At 41.9% G+C, this 21,069-nt stretch overlaps 1 protein-coding gene across 2 annotated transcripts in view; it reads right to left on the bottom strand.

Moving 5' to 3' along the window:
* Nucleotides 1-21,069, bottom strand: part of LRP8 (LDL receptor related protein 8) — a 168,468-nt gene that overhangs the window by 36,586 nt on the left and 110,813 nt on the right. For both annotated transcript variants that reach the window (XM_030226404.2, XM_030226405.2), the window contains exon 4: nucleotides 1,786-1,914. In XM_030226404.2, coding sequence (XP_030082264.1) covers nucleotides 1,786-1,914 — 129 coding nt within the window. The remainder of the gene's footprint in view (nucleotides 1-1,785; nucleotides 1,915-21,069) is intronic.

Below are 21,069 nucleotides of genomic sequence, written 5' to 3'. Positions count from 1 at the left end.
GACTCAGCAGAGATTTCCAGTGTGTGGGGACAATGCTCAGTCATTAAAAATTGGTTGAAAGCCACTAATTCATTTCTCATTAGTTCACCAGCAAGCACCAAAATGTGGTAATTTGTCCTTGGATTCAATTTTTTTAAAGGTTTTTAAGAACCTGCACATGCACTAAAACTGAAAGCTAACTATGAGTAGAGATGCTGAAACATCCAGAGCAGAAACACTCAGCTATTTCCAACTCCATTAATAGCATCATTATGCTGAAATCATGTGGCATTCAGAACATATTTACATGCATTTTGGGGGTTACCTAAGGCTTTGAAAAAAAAAAAGTTCAAAGCAATTTCAAGTAGATTTTTATTATAACGAAAAGACTCTGTGAGACCATTCCCACTGGTGTGAGCAGCAGCATTAAATCAGGGGAGGCAGCCACCAGTGTAAAAATTGGTCTAATTTCACAAACTCATATCAGGAAATAGCAGTTATAATTATCTTCTGAATTTGTCTCTAATTCAAGCCTCCAATTCAAAGAAAAAAAATGCACACGCTAAAGAGAAAACACTTTAAAGTTTCACATGGAAAACCAATAAAAGGAAAAAGAAAAAAAAGGTCTAAGAAAAAATACTTCTACAAAGAGAGCTAAATAGTGGAACAAGTTGCTCACAAAATAAAAGCTTTGATAATATTTTGTTTGATAAAGCTGACTGCAAAGAAATAAATTTGTCCACAGCACTCCACTCAGAGCCACAAATTGTTAATGTAAAACATATTTCCTTATATAGCTTCAAAGGAAAGACATAATGTGGATTATGAAATGGGCAGGAAATAGAGCCCAAAATCCAGTTTTCAAATGAAAAAACTTTAATTTGTGCTTGAATGTAACCATTCAACTCTTCCATCAGTAACCTGGAAGTAAAAGTAACATTGCTGATACCACATGCAACACCAGAAATACTGAGGGATGGATGAATACACAGAACTGAGAAAGCTTCTTAAAAGCCTGGGATCAAAATTTAATAAGAACAGTATTAGAAATCAGAAAGGTGATTTTACTTCTGCATAGACTGGCAAGACTGATACTCCCTAAATTCTGGTGGTCTGTGTAAAAAGAAAGTTGGAAAACCAACTGGAATAGCAAAGGGGGCCACAAGCATGAGTCAAGCATTCATTCAAAAGAGAATATTTGACATCAAGAAGCAGAAAGAACCAATATATTTGGCCTACCAAAAAGACAGCCTGAGAAATAGTTTGACCACACAGTGCAGGAGTTTTCACAGACTGAAAACACTGTTAAAGGGCTCTTTAATTCAGCACAGAAAGGCCTAATAAAAGGCAATGGCCATTTAGGGACTGAATTTGAAACAGTTATGGGTACAGAGTACATCATTCTCTCTCTGTCCAGTGAAACAACAAGCCATCAATGTCCAGGCCTATCTATTTTACCCCAGCAGAAGCCAGCCTGAGTCTGTCCCCACTCTGCATAGGACACAGCAGGAACCTGCTGAGCTACCACAGAGGAAGGTTTGAACCTTATTTAAGTCCTTTCCATATCAGCTAGGTGTTAAACCTAATAATAATACTTAATTCTTCATAGAGCTCATGCATTCTCCAGCCAGCCCCAATAGGAGAATCCTTCTTTCCTCCCTGGTTCTAGAAGTCCCCACTGAGCACTGCAAAGCAGAGTGAGTAAGTTTGCTGGCAGGAAAAACCATCCCTTTCCATGCCATTGGTAACAGTCACTCCAGGACTTTTATAGTCCTAAATGGAGATGTTGCATCTGTATTAACTCACCAGGAGTGCAACCAGCCTCATCAATTCCACTTTCACAATCCTTCTGCCCATCACATCTCCAGGACAACGGGATGCACTTGTTGCTTAAGTCTCCACAGCTAATTTTTTCAGATGGACACACTTGTTTGGCTGGAAGAAAAAAACCAAAGAAATTAACAGAAGTTAAACATATTTCTAAGCATTTCTAACATTGTTTATGCTGTTAAAGTTACTTTGACTTTGAATGGCTCAATGCTGAGACATACTGGAATGAAATCCCAAGTCAACCTGCTTCTTCTCAACCAGGCTGCCCTGGGAATGAGGCCCTTCCTGTCCCTCTCAGCCAAAACAAACTGAGAAAATTGTTCCAACAGACCAACAGGGATTCCAGCTGGGAACTTGGGGCTGGTTGTTACAGGGAGGGATGCTCAGTGCAGCACCAGGCTCTGCCTCCCTGCCCAACACACTGAGCTGGAGCTGCTCAGTCACTGCCCTGCACGCAGCACAGCAGCTCTGCACACACCACGTCCAGCTAAGCCAGGAAAAAGCAATTCCCTCATTTTAGTACAATGGTGTATGTCTAGGTTTGGCAAGGCAATTTCTGAACATAATGATCTGGGCAGATTGTGGTCAGCAAAGCTGAGGAAAAAGCAGCAAGGACAAGCAGGAACTTGCAGGTATTTAACAAATGGAGCTGTAACAGCGTAAACTGAGGCAACCATGATGTCAGACATGGAGACACAGGAGGAACTGCAGAAGCAAAACCCCAGTACATGCAAGAAGACAACTATGAAAAAGAATCTGCCAGATCTATCTGGAACCAAGTAAGCTGTGAAGCTCATTCTCTCATAACTAGTTTGCATTGCTAAAATTCCCATTTTTTTTTCTTCATACTACTGTAAAGAGCAACAGATCTACATTTATTGTGACAAGGCTGCTGAAATGCAAAATGTTCCACAATTTAAACAATTGTTTAGCATTCTGGAATCATCATCCAGTTTGGCAGGATTTGCTTATTAAACAGAATGATTTCTCTCTTCAAAAAATTATGTGTATTCAACTATTTCTTCCACTGCTATTAATGATAATAATGCTGTGTATGGCTGCAGGTCTACTGAGCAGGTGGGAACCCAGATTCTAAACTAAAACCTTCACATTACCCTGCCCTGGTAAAGGTATTTATACAAAGTCAATCAGCTTCCCAAGTGCTGAGAGGATGAAAATTATACCTCCCCTTCCACCTACACAAGGAGGCTGTGAAAGGGCATCCTACAGCCCCAAAGCATCAATCAGCCACTTGGAGAGCAGTGCTATTTAATCCCTGCATTTCTGTCTTAGCGCCTTCAAGTGTTAGAAGAAGCAGTTTTGAGAAGCTGTGGGCAACCAATACATCAAGAAAAATTAGGTCCTGCCACAGACAGACAGTTAATAACAGATGTAATGGAGTTTTATAACCCTGAGGCATGACAGCATTTCTGTTGAAATTTGCTTGCTGCATACCTAAATAACATTTATCAATGTTGCATGATTACAGGGGGGAGGAAAAAACGGATCCTTACTTAGGCTTTGGGATTATTTTTCCAGCAAATTAGTTATAAAAAACATTGGAAAGGCTCCCCAGCAAGACCCCACCGTGATCAGTGTATTTGCCAACTCAGGCCAGGTCCTGTGTCCCCTCTAATCTGCAGGTTTTGTACTGCCCAACTACACTGAGGTTTGGATTGCAGTGGCATACTGGGAAAACTGGGATACCAAAATGTCACAGAGACATTTGTTAATCAGGTTATTGGTCCACATCTCCCAAAAATTGTTCTAGTTCTTCTTGCTCTGGCAATGGTGATGGAAAGGAGAATTTGTTTTGATGCCAGGTAGGACCAGGTCTTCCATCCTCACTATAAATCTCCATTGAGAACTGAGTGGGTCAAGACAGGTAAGAACATGTTCCACACACCTGATTTTGAAGAAGGTAAAATATAATCATAAAATGGTATCATCACACAGTGGGATCATTAACCAGCAGAAAGGTTATTTACTGGTCACAGTTTAAAGGATGGGAATTACTTTTGCTTGGCTGCTCTGGGCAGATGCTTAATAGTTTTGGGAAGCTGAAAGGTTTGGAAAGGTACGAACAGAAGGCTCCTGTTTATGGAAAGCAACCTCTATGTTAGTCATCACCCTGACAGAATAATTACAGACATTTAAAATATGTAAATCAAAGTTTGAACTTTCAGGGATGCAGCAATAGAAGCTGCTGTTGGTCACAGATCTCAAATCTCTGTGTTCCAGTGGTTTCTGCACCCAAGCAATTGTTGTGTGGAAGCCAATGACTTGTAAGCACTGGCAGCTAACAGAGAGGGAATCTTGCACAAAACTCAAAGCAAACCTTTGGTGGAAACACACCTGCATTTCCAGCAAGTTGGGTGTTTTCCTCCCCTCTCCCCCAAGAGGCTGCAGATGCAAGTGGAGTCCATGTTGTTGTCCACACTATTAAAGAGGCTTTCAGCAACTGCAGTCCAGACTTAACATTTCTTTTTCTGTGCACGGCTTACACAAACCCAGGCCTCTTGGGCTGACGTGACCAAAATGTTTTACTTCCTCCTTCCCTCTTTGTGCAGGCAGAAAGGAAAGGGTTAGGCTGTGTGTGATGGTGAGTGCTCTAACCCTGGATGCATTCTGGACCAATACAAGTTATAGCAAGATCTGCCTTTTCAGAAAAAGCACCATTAAACAACTCGGTTGAAATGTCAGACACATCAAGACCAATTTATCACAATGAACTGCAAATGCCAAGGATGGACAACAATGGTTTATTTATAAGGAGACAAGAGCAAAGAAGACAAGAAGGTTCCATTTACTCACTACCGCCAATGGCACATTCTTCTTTCTCTTTATAGGAGGCTACAAAGTCTTTCAGAGCACCACAGAGCCTAACTGGCGCCCCACTGTTTGCTTCCTCTTGTGCCACTGCTGTGCTTTTCAGGCTCCGGACATCATGTATATTCAAGAAAGCCCAAGAAAACAAAATTGATTTACTTTCAGAAGACCATTTGTCAGGTTCTCACCAAACAGGTACTCTAAGAGCATACACAAAATGCAATTAAGCAGCTTCTACTGGTGGGAAACCCACAAGACTTTTCATCAGCAGACTGAAAAGAACACCCTTTGTGGAAATACATCATCTTACAGGTCTGAACAGCTTCTCTATCTCTGCTGAAATAACTCCCCATCCTCTCCAGACTGCCCCTTGTGGTTTTCCCAGGTTCTTCAAAAGCTCCAACCCAAAACATTTTTTTCTACAACAGAGAAAACTCAATACTAAAATGGTTTCATTATTTTCTGCCATGTCAATGAACTGTTCCCACAAATACTTCCACTACTTTTATTATGGAATTAAAAATTCCTACCTTCCTCTTTCCTCCAGCAATGGTTTAGTTGTCAGCTTTTTTTTTTAAAGGAATGTTTTTTAACAGGGACCTCCTCTCTTCAAACACTGCCCTTAAATCTTCTTTTGTCACAACTGGCAGAACTGCCTCAGAGATGTACCAAGAACAAAATAAGTGTTCATACCTGCCCAAGTACAGGACTAGAATCCAGTTTTTTTCCAGAGAAAACCAGCCAAACTGGTAAATGAGCAACTGTTCTGCAGAGAGGAGGGGAGCTGACAGGCAGAGATAACTTAGGGAAATTCAGAACTCAGAGTTCTCAATCACTGAGGATTTGTGATTCAGAAAAAAATCTCAGTCACAAGTTTGCATATATTGTTCTTTATATATATGTGTGTGTGTATGTGAATTTATATCCCTATCTACACTTACTACTGACTTAAAACTCAGAGTTCCCCATTGAAGTATTTAAGGTGCATAAGAAACACAGTTAAAATCCATCTTCTGACTTAAAATATTGTCACAGCTGAAGCTGTGTCTGACTGGTACTTTCCTCCTCTTGGCCCTTCTCCCAGCTGCAGGTGGCTGTGAGGAACACTGGCCTCTGCCTCATTCACCACAGTTCACTCTGCAGCTCAGGACAGGTTGCTGTTGTTTACTTTACTTTACTTTTGATGTGTCTCAACTCTTCAAGCCACATCAGATTCTGGGTGTGATTTTCTAAGGTGTGTTATATCATATTTGATATACTTGATCTCCCTGATGCCTCCCTTGTGACGCCTTATGGTCAGCAGTGTATGTGTGGGGACAGCAACATCCATGGTGGGTGATTCCCACATCCTGGGAGTTTCTTTGGCCCTGGTGCACAGAGCCCTGTGAGCACACAGGGACTCCCCCAACCCTCAGCTTTTGCTGGGTGCTTGAGTTTGGATCTGGGCATCAGCAATACACAGAGACAGAACACACTGTGGGGAATGCAAATCAAAGAATTGCTCCCACTGAGGTCAGGAGCTGCACTGAACCTTCTGTCATGGAAAGCAACACAGTTCAAGCACCAGCCTGCTGGGATAGCAAGACTTACATGAACTTGTGACTTCTACAAAAGCCAATCCAGCAGCAGTACTTGGGTTGCTCACCATATCTGTATTACACATGCACTTGAGATCGCTGAGAAAATGCAGGCAACTCTACAATTTCAGTTGAAAGCAGCCCAGGCCAAAACAAATGTCATGATTAGTGGCTTAAGTGAATTAAGATTACAGCAGTGAGAGCTGGAATGAGACCAACCCACCAGCAATGACGCCTCTGTTGACAGAAGCAGCCCCATCCATCTGCTCCCACAGGAAACTCCGTTCTGGTCAAACTGGGGCATGCTGACAACGCCAATTCCCAGGGCTGGGAGCTTCAACTGATGCTGCCTGACTCTACATTTTTGAGTGGGTAAGTAGAGGCTGATGTGCCACCTTTGTGGCAGCATGCAAAGGCACAGAAATAATGAAAATCTATTTGTCCTGCACAAAAAGATAATTAATTTATGGGCACTGCCTTCAACTTTCAACATAAATTAAGCAGCTTAAAGGACAGATTAGGAAAGCTGACTAAGGAGCTATACTGTAAAATGTCAGGAACAGTATTAACAATTGATACACCTGATAAATAGATTCAGTGATTTGTTTGATGATGCTATGATGTTATTCTGAACATACTTCTTATGTTCAGAAGTTCCCAGGGGAACAGAAAAGAATTTGCACAGATTTCCCTCCATTGCACTGCACAGTACAGCCCTTATTAACTCCATTCTTGTGTGCTTATAAGAAGGGCTCCTCCTTGTATTAGGAGTCTCTGATGAGTCTCCAACTCCTCTACCTTGAAACTGGAGGGAGAAAATTAGCTTAGCACACAAAGGGTTCAGCCTGTCTAAAAGAGATAGGTAGCAGGTACCTCACTTTTGTGCAGATTAGCACATTGGTGATTACCACCTCTGACATCAGAGTGAAATAATCAGGAATTAAAAATCCCAGGATTAATTCTAATTACTGAAATAGAGACTCACTTTCAGAATAACAGTGAGGTAACTTGTATAGGAAAAGTGTGTTCCAAAAGCACAGACAGGACAAACCACCTCAAGTAGGAAAATGATTCTCTGGTATGGTGCCAATAGTCGTAACAGGTGGTATAAACTGTATTTGAGCAGAGTGAAAGGAGCTAAGAGATCTCTGTAGCAGGCTGCAGACAAATGGCACCAGCTTTTAGCTAAGCTCCATGTCTCACAATGTGAGCCACCTGCATGGGTCAGGAAGAACCCAGGTTCAGAGCTATCCTGGCACCCTTGGAATCCTGAATACTGTCCCAGCCAGGACAGCAAGCTGCACAGAAAGGAATGCTACTCCTGGCCTTCCAGTGCACCACCTTATCTTTGATTCCTGATTGCTATGTCTTACTCATCCACTTCAAAAATCAAAACTAACATCAAACTTGGCTACAAAAAGCATTTCCTTCCCTCAGTCTGACTGGCAGGACTTCAGCTGATTTTGTATTCCTGTAAACACAGCAAATGCTCTTTTGCTGCAGTCATCTGAGCACATCTCACCTAATTCATCTCAGAGCTTCTCCACATCCTGTTCCAATGGCACTTCTGTTCTCTAGTTGATATGCCCAACAGGCCCTGCTGCTGAGAAATAAACTCATTAAATTCAAGTCAGTTGGCTTTTTTTGGGTAAATCCAAGTCTAGGTCAATGGCCCATGGCAAACAGGAGGTCAGACTGGTTGATTACATGATCCTCCTTGGTCTCAAACTGCAGGAAATTTGTGATACTTTCAGTAGGAATCAGAAAGCTTTTTAATTGCCTTTAAACTGTTCCTCATGGTCAAACTTCTGAAATTTCAGAATTTACAAAGATCAGATGTTTAGCAGCAGTGAGGATATAGGCTGCTGATCCTCATTAAATTCCATTTTTTAACCATCTAGTGCCTGTAAAACAACAGTGGTTTTTTGACTAGTGTCTGTAGAATACACTGTGACATTCCCCCACTGTCAAGTCTGGTTGTGCACAGAGAATCCATTTTCTAAGAGACCATGACAGGTTATTAGGCATGAGAGAAATGCACATGATACAGTGAGGGCTTCCTGCTCCTGAACAAACTACATTTCCTTACCTGCCACTGCACACATGAGAATTCATTGCAGAAGTTCATTCCCTAAAGCAGCTTTTATGCCCAAGCACCTTGAGACAAAAGCTGCCTCTGCAGGGGAAGTGGAACAGTTGCACAGATATTGTCAGCAATCCCTCAAGGCCAGTCCTTGGCCTTGCTCTCCACCCAGCCCTCTCTGCATGATCAGCAGGGCCCTGCTGGCTCTGATGTTCAATGCCTCGAGGCACTGCTTTGGTCAGGGATGCACAAATCCTTTAATAAACCTGAATGAGACACAGGATAACCCTGGGATTCCAACTCCATTCCTTGCTACCACTTTCCACAGGTTCTGGGCAACACAACATACACAAGAACCATGGACCACATCCCACCTGTGGTGTGACCTGCTGCAGAGCTGAGCCCCACTCCACGGGGCAAGGCAGAAATGCGAGCAACAGAATGAGGCTGGTGCAGTCCAGCTCCAGCTGAGTAAAGCATTATTGCAATTACTGCACAGTGTGCAGCCATGGGAGAGCCCAGGAGCCACGTGCCACCTCTGAGTGCCAGTTTCTCATCTTTCCTGACACCACGGCCATATGGTCATGAGAAACATTCACTCAGATTAATCCAGAGAAGAAATGAATACAGCCCTGTAATGACAGCCCTGCTTAATGACAGTGAAGCACAGCCCTCATTGTTTAGAGGAACAAAAAGGGGATTTTGATAAACTCAAATCAGAGGCCATCTGCCAACTTTCCCCCCTATTTCTACCAACTTTGGCCCTTTGCATGTCTTCTTGATGGAAGAGGAAAATCCATAATTTACCCTGGACTTGAAATGGAGAGCTGTTTAAAACCATAACATGGTCCCTCCTTGTGAAACCACCAGACCCTCTTGCCTTTCTCTCTGCTCCTCCTCTAAAGTAGAGCAGAACTTGCCTTCAAGAGGAGTTGTGTCTCTAAGACATTATTTTGGCTACTGAAAACCTGAGTTTCTACATCAGATTTCTTCAGATAACTTTGTACTACTTAAAACTTTATTTTCTCTTCACTGGTGGTTTTCTCTCAAGGATCAGTTGGTCATGCCCTTAGCTTGGCACAGAGGCAAGACGATAATAATAAAAACCACAGGGAAAATCCCAGACATCATAGTTAGAAACCAGAACAGCTGAAGAAAGAACCTGTTCCTGGCAGAAGTAAAGCAGCAATGTGCACTACTGATCTCAAACAGTTTCATAATAAACTGACAGTTGACTTTGGTAGTTAGCAAACACCCAGGCCTGCCAGCAAAACCCAGGACTCAACATTTTCTTTAGAGATAGTTTTCTAATAGAAAAGCTATTAAATATTCCCTTTTGTCAGAGGCATTTTTCATGCTCAATCAAAAGTAAAGCTTAAAAAAAAAATTCAACAATGACATGACTTTAAGAAGGTCAGAAAAAATACTCTGTTTTTTTTCTACCCTGAACATAACATCGTCTTTAAACTCTATTGTTTCTAGAGCTGGTTTGAAAGAGAGTGATGTACAACATGGTCCTGTCAAACCTCCCATCCCACCACTGTCTACATCAATAATTACCCTGTCAATCTATGCACACATTGCCAGTTGCAATGCAGTTCAGCCTTCCCTTCTGTAGTAACAGTATGGGGGGAGGTCAGAAGAGAAAAGAGAAAAAGAAAAAAAAACAAGGGAAAAAAAAAAAAAGAAAGTATTTTGCCTTTTCCATAGCCCAGAAATCAAATGGAACTCCAATCTTTGATATGGTTGAGAGCTGAGCTCTGTTTCTCAATACAGATCCTCTACCCCTGCTTTTTTCCAGGGATGCCTACTGTGAAAAACTAAATCTGGCTACAAACAACCTTTAAAAATCTATCATGATCCATCGTGCTCCCCCTTGATTAGTGGTGCATGATGTTTTTAAGGCAGTTCTGATTGAGGCAGGCCTTGGGAGAATACAAGAGCCCAGGGTAAGAGCTGACCCAGCACAGTGTGGCAGCCAAGGAGCTGGCAATGAGCAGAGTTCAAACCCAGCCATGCCCTGGGAAGGAAGGGGACTGGCAGGGCAGAACTGAGAGTTGGGAGGTGACGGCGGCAAAAGCGGCGATGAATGGAAGTCAGCTCATTAACCCGAGAAATTCAACTCCTGAAAGGAAAACTTGTTCCCTGCCCTAGAGCAGGGATTCAGAGCCTTGTGGGCAAACAGATTTGTGAACACTGAAACTTTCTCACGCAGCCACTGAGGTGACAAATGGATGTGCTGAGCTGAGGTGACAAATGGATGTGCTGAGCTGCTGAACAGAGCCCTTGGGAGTGATGTGCCAAAGGTGGGGAACAGTCTCAGCCTTCCCCCCAGATGGGACTCGTTCATGTCTTTTGTCACCTCTTCAGGTGTCAGCCTGATTCCCACTACCTTATTGCCATGACCTGGGCATCCCAGGGCACACACCAGAGCCCACCCCTGATACAAAGCCCAAAGCCCATCCCTCCTGGTCTGGGTTGGCAGAGAAGAGCTGATCTCCACAGACACACAGGTAATATCCACAATCTCCTGATCAGCACTGATCCAATAATGTTTCCTGCTTTATTCCCTGCCTTTGGGTCTAAATACATTGCAGCTTTAACAAATCAACTTTCTTCACTAAAGATTCAGTGCTAAAATACTCCAGATTGCAGCACACAATAAATCAATCATCCCTCCCTGTATGGGTTTGTAACTCAGCACTTTGAAAGCATCTTGGAACAATTTCTGCACACATACTTTTAGATAAGGGATAAATTTACTTTTTATTGAATCAAATGTTATTGACTGGCTTGGGTTTATAGATAAAACTGACAGAGTTTTCTAGGTTCTCTTCAAATTGTTGGCACTGTGACCCTGAACTGTTTAAAAAATTAGTTTCTAAAAATAATTCATTCTCTCCACTGGCAGTATTTCACTCCATTCTCTGCACTTAGGCAGTATTTTAGCCCAAGCCTACCAGACATTATCACCTTGGTCACTTGTCAAATTCTTATACAAGCAGCTAAACACAGCACCAGGACGGATTTATCTATTTTTCTTCCTATATATTAATTTCTAGAATGCCCCAAAATATACATCCCAGAGTGCTCCATTTGTATTACAGCAAATCCAGAAACAAATTCCAGATGGCAGCTTATTTCATACATATTCTGGCATATTTAGGCACTTGACTTCTCCAATTCTTTGGGAGCAAATTAATGCTCAACCTAAATTAGGTTTTAAAGCACAGTTCAAAAAAAAAATTCACCTGGCTGTATCACTCAATTAGCAAAAATCAATTACCAGATGCCAGTCTGAATTTGAAGACAGAAAAGTTATTGTATTTTGTAAGTGCTGCAAATAATGACAAAAATCCCTTAAATTGGAGAAATGTCCCTGCAAAGGTGACTCTATTTCACAGGCCCTGTGCACAGACTGGATTTGAGAGTCAAAGAGGAGCAGGTCAAAGCAAACATCCAGAACGACCCTGGATGAACTCAGTGGACAGCTACCCTGGTAAGAGGAGTTTTGTGGGAACAAAAGAGAGCAAAAAAACTGTAATGATCCTCACAGTGTGTCCATACATTGTGCTCACTTAGCAACCAAGAAATATGTGGGGCCAATTTACACCTCCAGTTCTTTCCAGCAAAGTAGCAAGACAGAACTTGGCCTGTAAATTGAGATGTAAAATATTATATATATATAACTGGCATATAACAGATATGTAAACTGTATTATATAAATTTTACTGACAGTAAATTTATATAATCAGGAAATTTGTAAAAATTTATATATCAGGAACTGGCAGTTCCTGTCTCTTGCTCGTCCTTATCACTTAGGCAGTAACTAGGAAATTGTGAGATATTCCAGTACCATCCTGAAGATAAGCATAGTTTGCTATCTGATGAACTCCTAATGAATATACTGTTAATTGCATAACCTTCCTTCAGCACAGGAACTTTTCTGTTCATCAAGGGCATGGATAAAACAGCTTCTTTGCTTTGGAGCATCCTTGTAATTAATAATATATTCTTCACACTTCTAAATATAACCCATAATGAGATGCTTTAAAGGATCCAAGCTGCACCTTTCACCAAGTGCTTTTGATCAGAAGGGAAGGAGCCAGAGCTTGCTCAGACAACAGAGGCTGCTGGAACTGCGACTGTCGCTTCCCAATCCTGAAAGGCTGCAAACGACTTCAAAGGGCTCAGCAGCAAAACATGCCAAAACAGCTTCCTCCACCTAAACCACTGTCTCGTTATCTCTGGGCATATTCTGTGCACATCAGAGATAAAAAGAAGTAGATATATTAGATATAGATAGTACATCTAATATAGTCTGCATAGATGGATACTGGTAACTTCTACTCGTTAACATTCTGCTCATTAATTCCATGAAAACTCTGCCTTCAATCACCAATCAGGTGATGAGCTACTACAATGTGCAAAATCTCCCCAATTATGTTTGCCATCCATGTGACCTGGCACCTCTCAGAGATTTCTCCTGGTTTCCATGTGTTGAGAAAACACATTACCAAGGATGACAAAACAGAAAACAAAGGTTTCTTGGTACCTTTGACTTTCTCTGGAGACATTTTCCAGATCTTCTTTATGCTGGGGGTGGCAGAGCACTGGAACAGCTGCCCAGGGAGGTTGTGGAGTTTCCCTCTCTGGAAACATTCCCAACCCATCTGGACAAGTTCCTGTGTCACCTGCTCCAGTTGACCCTGCCTCAGCAGGAGCACTGGACTGGATGATCTCCAACCCTGACAAATCTGTGATTCTGTGACCTTCAAATAATGACCCATGGTTGGGGAGAAGAAAGGAGGGTGGTTCTCCCCTACCTGTGGAGCTCCCTTAACTGAACAATCCAATTTTTGCCCTGAAAATTCCTTCCCAGTGATTTGGATGGAGTATTCCAATGTTCCAAGGTGAAGTTTCTTCCAGTGTCAGAGCTTGCTGTGCCCTGCAGCAGCTGGGCTAAATGCCTTCACCTATAATCTGTGAGCATCACTGCTGTCTGTGTGCAGCAGCTGAGAGAACTTCTCATATTTAAAAGCCTCAGGACCCTGAAATGCTTGCACAGCAAAGGCTGACTTTACATTGACACCTCATTTAAAAAACAGCATATCTTTAAGACAGATACCAATTTTGATTTAAAGACTTCAGCCAGAAAGGATTTCTGTACAAGTGAGTCCATTTTATTTGCCACTACTGTTAAGTGCTGTATCTTATCTGTGTTTCTCTTATCTAGTTTCCTGGATCAGGCTGACTCTTGCTAAACTAAAAAAACAACTGTGGGATGAAACCAAAGAGACAGGTGTAAATTGATAAAGGCAACTCTCAACCCTCTCTTCAATAAATCAAATACCAAATACCCTTCTAATAAGGTTTATTTTCCAACTCTAATCATGTGAGCCTTGCAAGGTTGTTCACAGCCCCCTGTCTAATAACCTTTCCACTTTATAGCAGCTGCCCATGTCTTTTACCACCTCTCAACCACCTGCTCTTCAACTTGCTTAGTAGAACCTCTAATCATGCTGTAAACTACATTTTTCTAACCTTTATGTTTAAGTCAAATCACATATCACAAAATACACACAGTAGCTTATTAAAATTCACAGTATCTTATTAACAAGGTCATGATTCAATCAAGAACTACTGAGAAGTGACACAACTCTTGTTTTCCCTAACATGTTGACACGGATTTTTTTTCTTTTTTCATCTTGATGTATTATGTTCCATTAGCAGGCTCTCTGTGGTTTTGTCCAAAACTAACAACAGCCAGTTAAGCACACACAGCTTTGGAGCTGAATTGTTATTGTTGTAGCAGTCAGGAACTCCAGGTTTGGGTTGCAGATCTCCTACACCAGGTTCTGTACTGTGCTCTGTTTAACCTTTTAAACCACTCTGAAAATACAGTTTTTACTAACTTACTGAAACTTCCACCAGTGTTCCAATATCTGCAAAAAACAGTGATGCAAGTTCTAAAAAAAAAAAAAAAAAAGAAATACAGATCAGAAAATTGGCTGTGTCCCTCAATGAGAGTTAGTGCTTCTGCTTTAAAAGCCAAACCTTCAATAGCTGCTCTTGAGTAGTACGAATGTCATTAAATGTGCAAATGCAACTTCTTCCTCTTCCTTCTGAACAGAAATTAGGAATACTTTCAGTATTTACTCAGTTTCTGCCACTGCAGTCTAAACTTGCACTCTCATTGATCAGTATCACACTATATGGATTTGTTTTTCTTACAGCTAAACAATTCCTTACAATCTTTCCTACATCTGGCCACAAAATTCTCCTGCTTGCTTCTGGCTTTCCTTATTCAATGAATTTATTACCCAACTCCCCCTTGTACCCAGTCTGTGACAATTTTCAACTCTCAATATTATGGATTCTTACACTAATTTCCTACAGAAACAAAGTTTCCATATACAATTAATGCCTCCCCCAATAATCAGCTTCTTGTTCCTCATAACCAAATGTGGTGGCCAATTTGAATAAAATAACAAAAATACATGATATCCTGAGAGGAATTTTTATATCTTCAGTGAAAATACATGGCAGGGCAGAATGCTCTGGCAGAAGAAAAGGCTGCATCAAAAGCCCAGCCTGTACTGGATGACAATCCATGCACGAAGAAACTGGGGAAACTTTTAATTGGAATTCTTCAACTCTCTTATGCACCAAAGGGTCAATCAAGCCCAGGACATAAAGGAACAGGAGTCAGGAATGGAAGAGAAATCAAAATCACAAGTTCAGGTGCTCCTGAAGTATTTGCTAATTCAATGATTGAACTTTGCAGGAATCCCACCCACAGAGCAAGCAGGAGAAAAGCTCCCAGAAGTACAGTGTAACGTGGCTCTAAAGGGCTGCTGCATGATTTTATAATGCTTTCAGCAGGAAGACTTTCTCTCCAGCCTACCAACAAAAAGAAGCAGAATAATCTCTGAGACCAAGTTCTGTTACCTGTATAGTAGGTAAGATTGCACTTGGTTTAGGTAATTTTTATGACATTCATGTTGAAAGTACACCTCATTTCCTATGCAGGTCAGCTATAATTTCCTACACAGCCACCAAAGACTTGAGGCACTCTGATGTCAGAACTTTAAATAACTGCACTCAGAGTGCCCAACCTTTCCAAAGCCTGCTCTGACAACGAGGCAGAGCTGTCTTTATGTAGGTCTTCCCACCTGGCAACTGCAGGAGTGAAGGCACATGGAGCTCAAGGAGAAAGGCTCTGGCAGATTGAAGAGCTTTGCCCCAAGACCCAAAGCACCAGCCCAGCCCTGCTCCACTCCAAAGCCTGGAGCGGGCAGATGCCACCAGCCCTGCCTGCCCACATCAGGGACATGGCATGAACCACAGGCACTGCACTGAAGGCACAAAGGGCAGCTGAGAGGCAGCTCCTCTGCTCTCTGGGCATCTCTGCCATCTTCCCCAGAGAAAACAGATGCCAGGCTGCTAATCTGCTTTAGGAGAGGGAAAGAACAGCCTGGCAGAGATTTTGATCCGTGTCACAATTACAGTTCAGTCCTGGAGCAACACACATTTCTCATGATCCCCAGCTGGAATTATTACAAAGGCTGAGCTGAACCAACATAACCTTCAGAATGATAAAGAAATATTCTCTTGCTTCACCCCTAAAAAGCAACTACTATGAAAAATGTCTGGATACCTAAAGAATGCTTCATTCTGTTAAGTTAAAAAAATCAAAACCAACAAAAACCACAATCCAAAACAAGAGCAGCCATGTGAAATCATCAAGATAAAATCCTCCTTTCCTCCTGTTTGAAACTGATTCCTGATTGACTATTGCCTGGAGAAATGTGCTAGTAACAATGTTCAAATCTATTGCTTGATTACATTTTCAATACAGGTAACATTGTGGGGCCACACAAAATATTAATCCAGCCTACAAGTCAGCCCAGCACCAGATTCCAGCATGCACCCAGTCTCAATGACCCAGGTTATAGAGAAAAGCAAACAGATTCTGTGAGCCTGTTACAGAAGAGGACATGTGGTGCCTCTTGCTGATTTTCAGTCAACAGAACAACATGACTTGGTCAGCCCAGTCTCTCTGCAGTGTAGGTCCAGTTCTTAATTAGGTTTAGCTGACAACCACTGCACTCTACACAATGTGCTGGAGCTCCAGGTGTAGTAATTGTGCTTTTAAAGACAGATTTCTGCATCCATTGTTGTGTGCACTGGCACGTGTCATCCTTGGCTGCACTAACCATGCACTGAACCATCACTCTCAAGGCTGCTGTTCCTCCTTCCCCTCTCAGACCTCTCCACTCACTCCATCCAGCCAGTTTTGATCTCTCAAGGTCTATAGAGTTTGGGAAAGTGCTTAAGTAATTACACTCCAGAGAAAGTAAGTCAGCACATGTGTTGAGCTCCAGAAATTTTTCATTTGGCTCAGGAGGGGGAGAAAATGTGTCTTGAAAGCCAGAAACATCAGCCCTTGTTCTCAAAATATTTGATGAGCAGACAGGGACACATTCACTCCTTCTGGAACATAAGTTACACGACAGCTTCCAGTGGCAGCTGCTTTACACTCTGGAAAAAAACACTGCTTTTTCAAACCAAAACCATAGGAGATGAATGAAAAAAATCCAAGTGAAAGAGAAGAATATGCAAAATTGTTAGGCTATGTAAAGTAAAGAAGTGACCCCACAGTTCTGAAGTTCCTCCCTGATTTTTCATAGTCATTGAATACACTTTTTGCAGGAACTTGAATCCCAGCCATGTTTTTATTTTAATTCTTTTACACAATTTTAGAGATTTCTTTTTCATTTATTATGTATAACAGGGATTACATTTTTATTTAGTTTAAATTGGCCTTTTCTAAACATCACTCTATAGCTTCAAGCTACTTCCTTTTGAAATGTTTTCACAGTGGTCGTCTCCCTGGTATTTAGAACTCACCATGACTAACTCCTCATAGCTTCTTAAATATATGCAAAAAGAAAAGGACTTTCATTTATGTTACTAAATGCAGTCACATCACAGACTGTCTCCTAAAATCAGCCTTTAAAAACAATAATAAATATTTCATACCATATGCTGAGAATATCATGGGCTCTAATCTCATAAAGAAAACAGAAACACATGGAAATTCCTAGCTCAGTACTCTGTGGAAAGAAACTGCAAAGCAGAACTCAGAGGGGTGGATAGGAGTTGTTATGGACAAGAACAATGCAAAGGCCACTGTTAAATAAACAGAAATCTTGTGCATTAGGACTCAAACTGTGCTCAAAATTCAGGCCACCACCAGTCTGAGGCCACCAGCAGTTTAGATCTATTAATTCTTCTGGTTTGCATTCCAAGTACCATTTCAAAGGACAATTCTGCATTTCAACTAAAACAAGGTATAATGTTTACACTTGCACAGTGTAACAATGAAAGGAAGGGAAAAAAAGAACAATGAAAATTCTCCATTTTCTCCATAATCCTGACACACACTTCTGCCTAAAAACTTCTCTTAAACCATCTCAATCAAGATTTCCAGCTCACAAAACATAACAAGGAATAGCTCAAGACACACTAAGCAATGGAGCATGACTGAGACAAGGTCATTCTGCAATGATGGGCTGACTTCTCCACAACCCAAAAATCCATCCTCCCAGTCCAACAGCAGCTGGAAGTAACAAAAGTGACCTTTAAATTTCAGGACAATAAAATCCAGCTACAGCAGGCAGTAGAACAGCAAAGGCAAAATCTGAGAGCACATATGGGAGAGATGATCTGTGCCTAAAGGCTACACAGATTCATAACTCCCACTTCTTTTTTAAACATTCCCACGGATGGTTTTGAAGAAGTTGCTTAAGCTCAGTTTTTGTCAGAGCCTGTGCACCTCACTGCCTTCACTGAGCTACTGATGCATGTAGACATGTTAGCAAAGCACAGGCATGGCCAGATGCCCCCTTTCAACCACCACTACAGAAGCAGAGTCTGCAAAAGGAATTGCTTCCTAGAATCTGTTAGTTTAGAGTATTCACCTCAGAAGCTGCTGCCTACACTGAAGCATCCCAAAGGGTGCATTTAAACACTGACAATCTCTTTTAGAAGTCTCAGGCTGGATCCTATAGATATTTTCTGGTGTACTTGTGAACATCTAGGCTTTGCTCCTTACCTACACTTGGAAAACAGCGACTTAAGAAAGTATCTTACTAAAGAGTTGTGGATGAACAGTTTCAATAAGGGATTGTGGAAGAGCAACAGTCAACTTAAAATGTCCCATGTGCTCAACTTTTACTCAGTTAACAAAAAAACCTGGCAAGAAATTAGACCAACAAGAGTTCCACAGTTAAAAGCTTTAACCCAATGGAAAAATCCAATCACCATTTATAGCCTTATTATTAGCTGGTGTCTATCAGAGAGGAATATAATCAGACATACTCCAATCACCCAGTTCTGATGACACAGCAGCAGCCTTGACAAAATGACACCAGTTCTTTTGCAGATGGTGATGCTTTAACCACTTCAGTTACCCACGGCCCCACCACAAGGCAGCAGCAGAGCCAAAACAAAGCCAGGGCTCTAAATGCCAGACCTGCAGCTCCAGAACTTTATGGCAGGATGTCCTGCAAGTCCCCTGAGAACCACACATGGATATCTTCATTTCCTAGCACTGCCTCAGCACAGGGGACAGCACAGAACCAGGTGTGCTCCACCACTGGCACCAGACTCCTGCTTTTCCCAGCCCTTCTCCTTGCCCTCCTACCTGAACAGCTGCTCACCCTGCCCTTTGCACAGGGCATCCTCCCGTATTTCCTGGGCATGCTCTTCTTCCAACCCACCTTCAGAGGCTGCTTTTGCCCAATGTGCAGTAACTATAATTAATTAATTACAATTAATGCAATTATCTCTGTATATGAAGGGTAACACTCAAGTCAGCTAGTGTAAGATGAGGGACCCTCTGACCTTTGATCTGTTCCACTCCTCCTGATATTCCTCAGTTTCTTTGCTCTTTCTTGCTTCTCTCAAGCCTGTTCTGATATCAAATCCCTCTGCCAGCCCCCTGTAACCTCAGCACAGCCATAAGCTCTGTGCCAGAAGGCAGCTGCACAGCCTGGGCAGAACCCCACTGGCTTCAGCAATGCCCTGCTGCAAACTCAATTGCTTAATTACACTGCAAACACAATTACTTAATTACAAAGGAAACTGGCACTGCTATTACAGGACCCCTTTTCTGAAGCACCTCTTGGTGCTGAAATTACAAACTGTGATTTAAGGTGGTGGTTTAAGTGCTTGGTTATCGGACAGAAGAACAATTTAGAATGGGCTTGTAGTAGAGTAGTTCTGTGAAAAAAGGAACTTAAAAATGTGATTTTAAGGGTGACAATGTTTCTTTAATCCCTTAAGAGCTGTTTAGTTCACTGTTGGGCTTGAATGTAATGAATCAGGAACCATTTTTCCAGGTTTCACATCAGATAATTATGGAAACAGAATAGAATTTAATTATGAGAAAAAACATAGATAGTTCTATTGTGATCTTCCACAGCATTGCTGTTGCTTAGAAGTAAACATATTGTGCAAGCTGGAAAGAAACCACTGATTAAAATAATCAAAAGCCCTACTAGAAGAAGTGTGGATGTGCTTTTCTTTGTAAAAACCAAAGCATTGTATCTGACTAAAGATAAAATAGTTGGGATATTTGAATTACCTCTTCTAAAGTCCACTTTAATTTTTCCTCACAGATTCATTTAATTAAATCTACTATTACAGGGTGGGTTTTTTTAATTTTACATACACTATACAAAAGCTTGGTGTACTCTGGGAAATCTAAGAGATTAGAAAATCCTACCAATAGCTTTTTATCTTGATTTCTTCCCAGTAATTTTCAGCTGAAGCAACTTGCTTAAGATGAAAAATGCCAGCCATCAGATATTTTTAAAAATTAAACAGTGGAAATTACACTTATAGGTAACTGATAAGCAGAAAAACTTTTCAGTTCCTCCCTCTGAAAAGCTGAAATACCATTAAAACAAGGTGTCAGGGTCATAGGGAAGAGTCCAGAACTGGAATTACCGACCATGCCAGGCTGTTACTGGAATAGGCACCACCTTTTCCCCAGGCTTTGTCAGCACAGCGGGTGCTCTGCTGTCGATGCCAGCCCAGGACAGGCACATGAGCACCAACAAACCCTTCAGGGGGCATCAGGCAGCTCCACTGCTGCAGATGCTCAAGCACAAGCGAGAGCAGGGGGTTCCTGTGGCTAACCAAGGAGCAAGGCTGTCCCCTGGCCCTGCAGGAGGGAACGCTCCCAGGGCACCCGGCGGGTTCCGCACGGCTCCGCGGGGCTGCGAGCCCAGCCCGGCCCCAGCGACCTCCGCAGCAGCAGCTGCTCCTTCTCTCCTTCCTCCCAGGCTCACTTTCTCTCTCTCGTTCACTGAGATTATTCCAACTCTAATCAAAACAGGGAGGAAAAAGCCCCACAGAACGCTAGGGGGACAAAACTGTACAAAGGATAAAGGAGTTGAGCAGCATTGAGAGGAGACCTATTTGTAAAAGAGATTATGGATGCAGAAATGCTCCTTTTGTCACAAGCGAAAATAAAGGCATAAAAGGTCCCTCGATGAGCAAACATAATGAAACCTGCCAGGATGAGTGATAAAATCATAGAAAGAAAAATTATACAGGTCTCCAGGACACTGCCAGAATTCATTGTAAAACACTTTTTCCTGCTTCCTGAATTCTGTACTTTTAAAATTAAAATGAAAAGCTTGCCTGAGGATGGTGCAGCATTGGTATTTCACCTCATATCTTCCGGGACAGTATCTC

This window comes from Serinus canaria, chromosome 8, assembly GCF_022539315.1.
Source record: "Serinus canaria isolate serCan28SL12 chromosome 8, serCan2020, whole genome shotgun sequence".
In the NCBI taxonomy this organism is placed as follows: domain Eukaryota; kingdom Metazoa; phylum Chordata; class Aves; order Passeriformes; family Fringillidae; genus Serinus; species Serinus canaria.
Note: the sequence above shows the minus strand (reverse complement) of the source record. Positions and strands in the feature narration are given on the sequence as shown.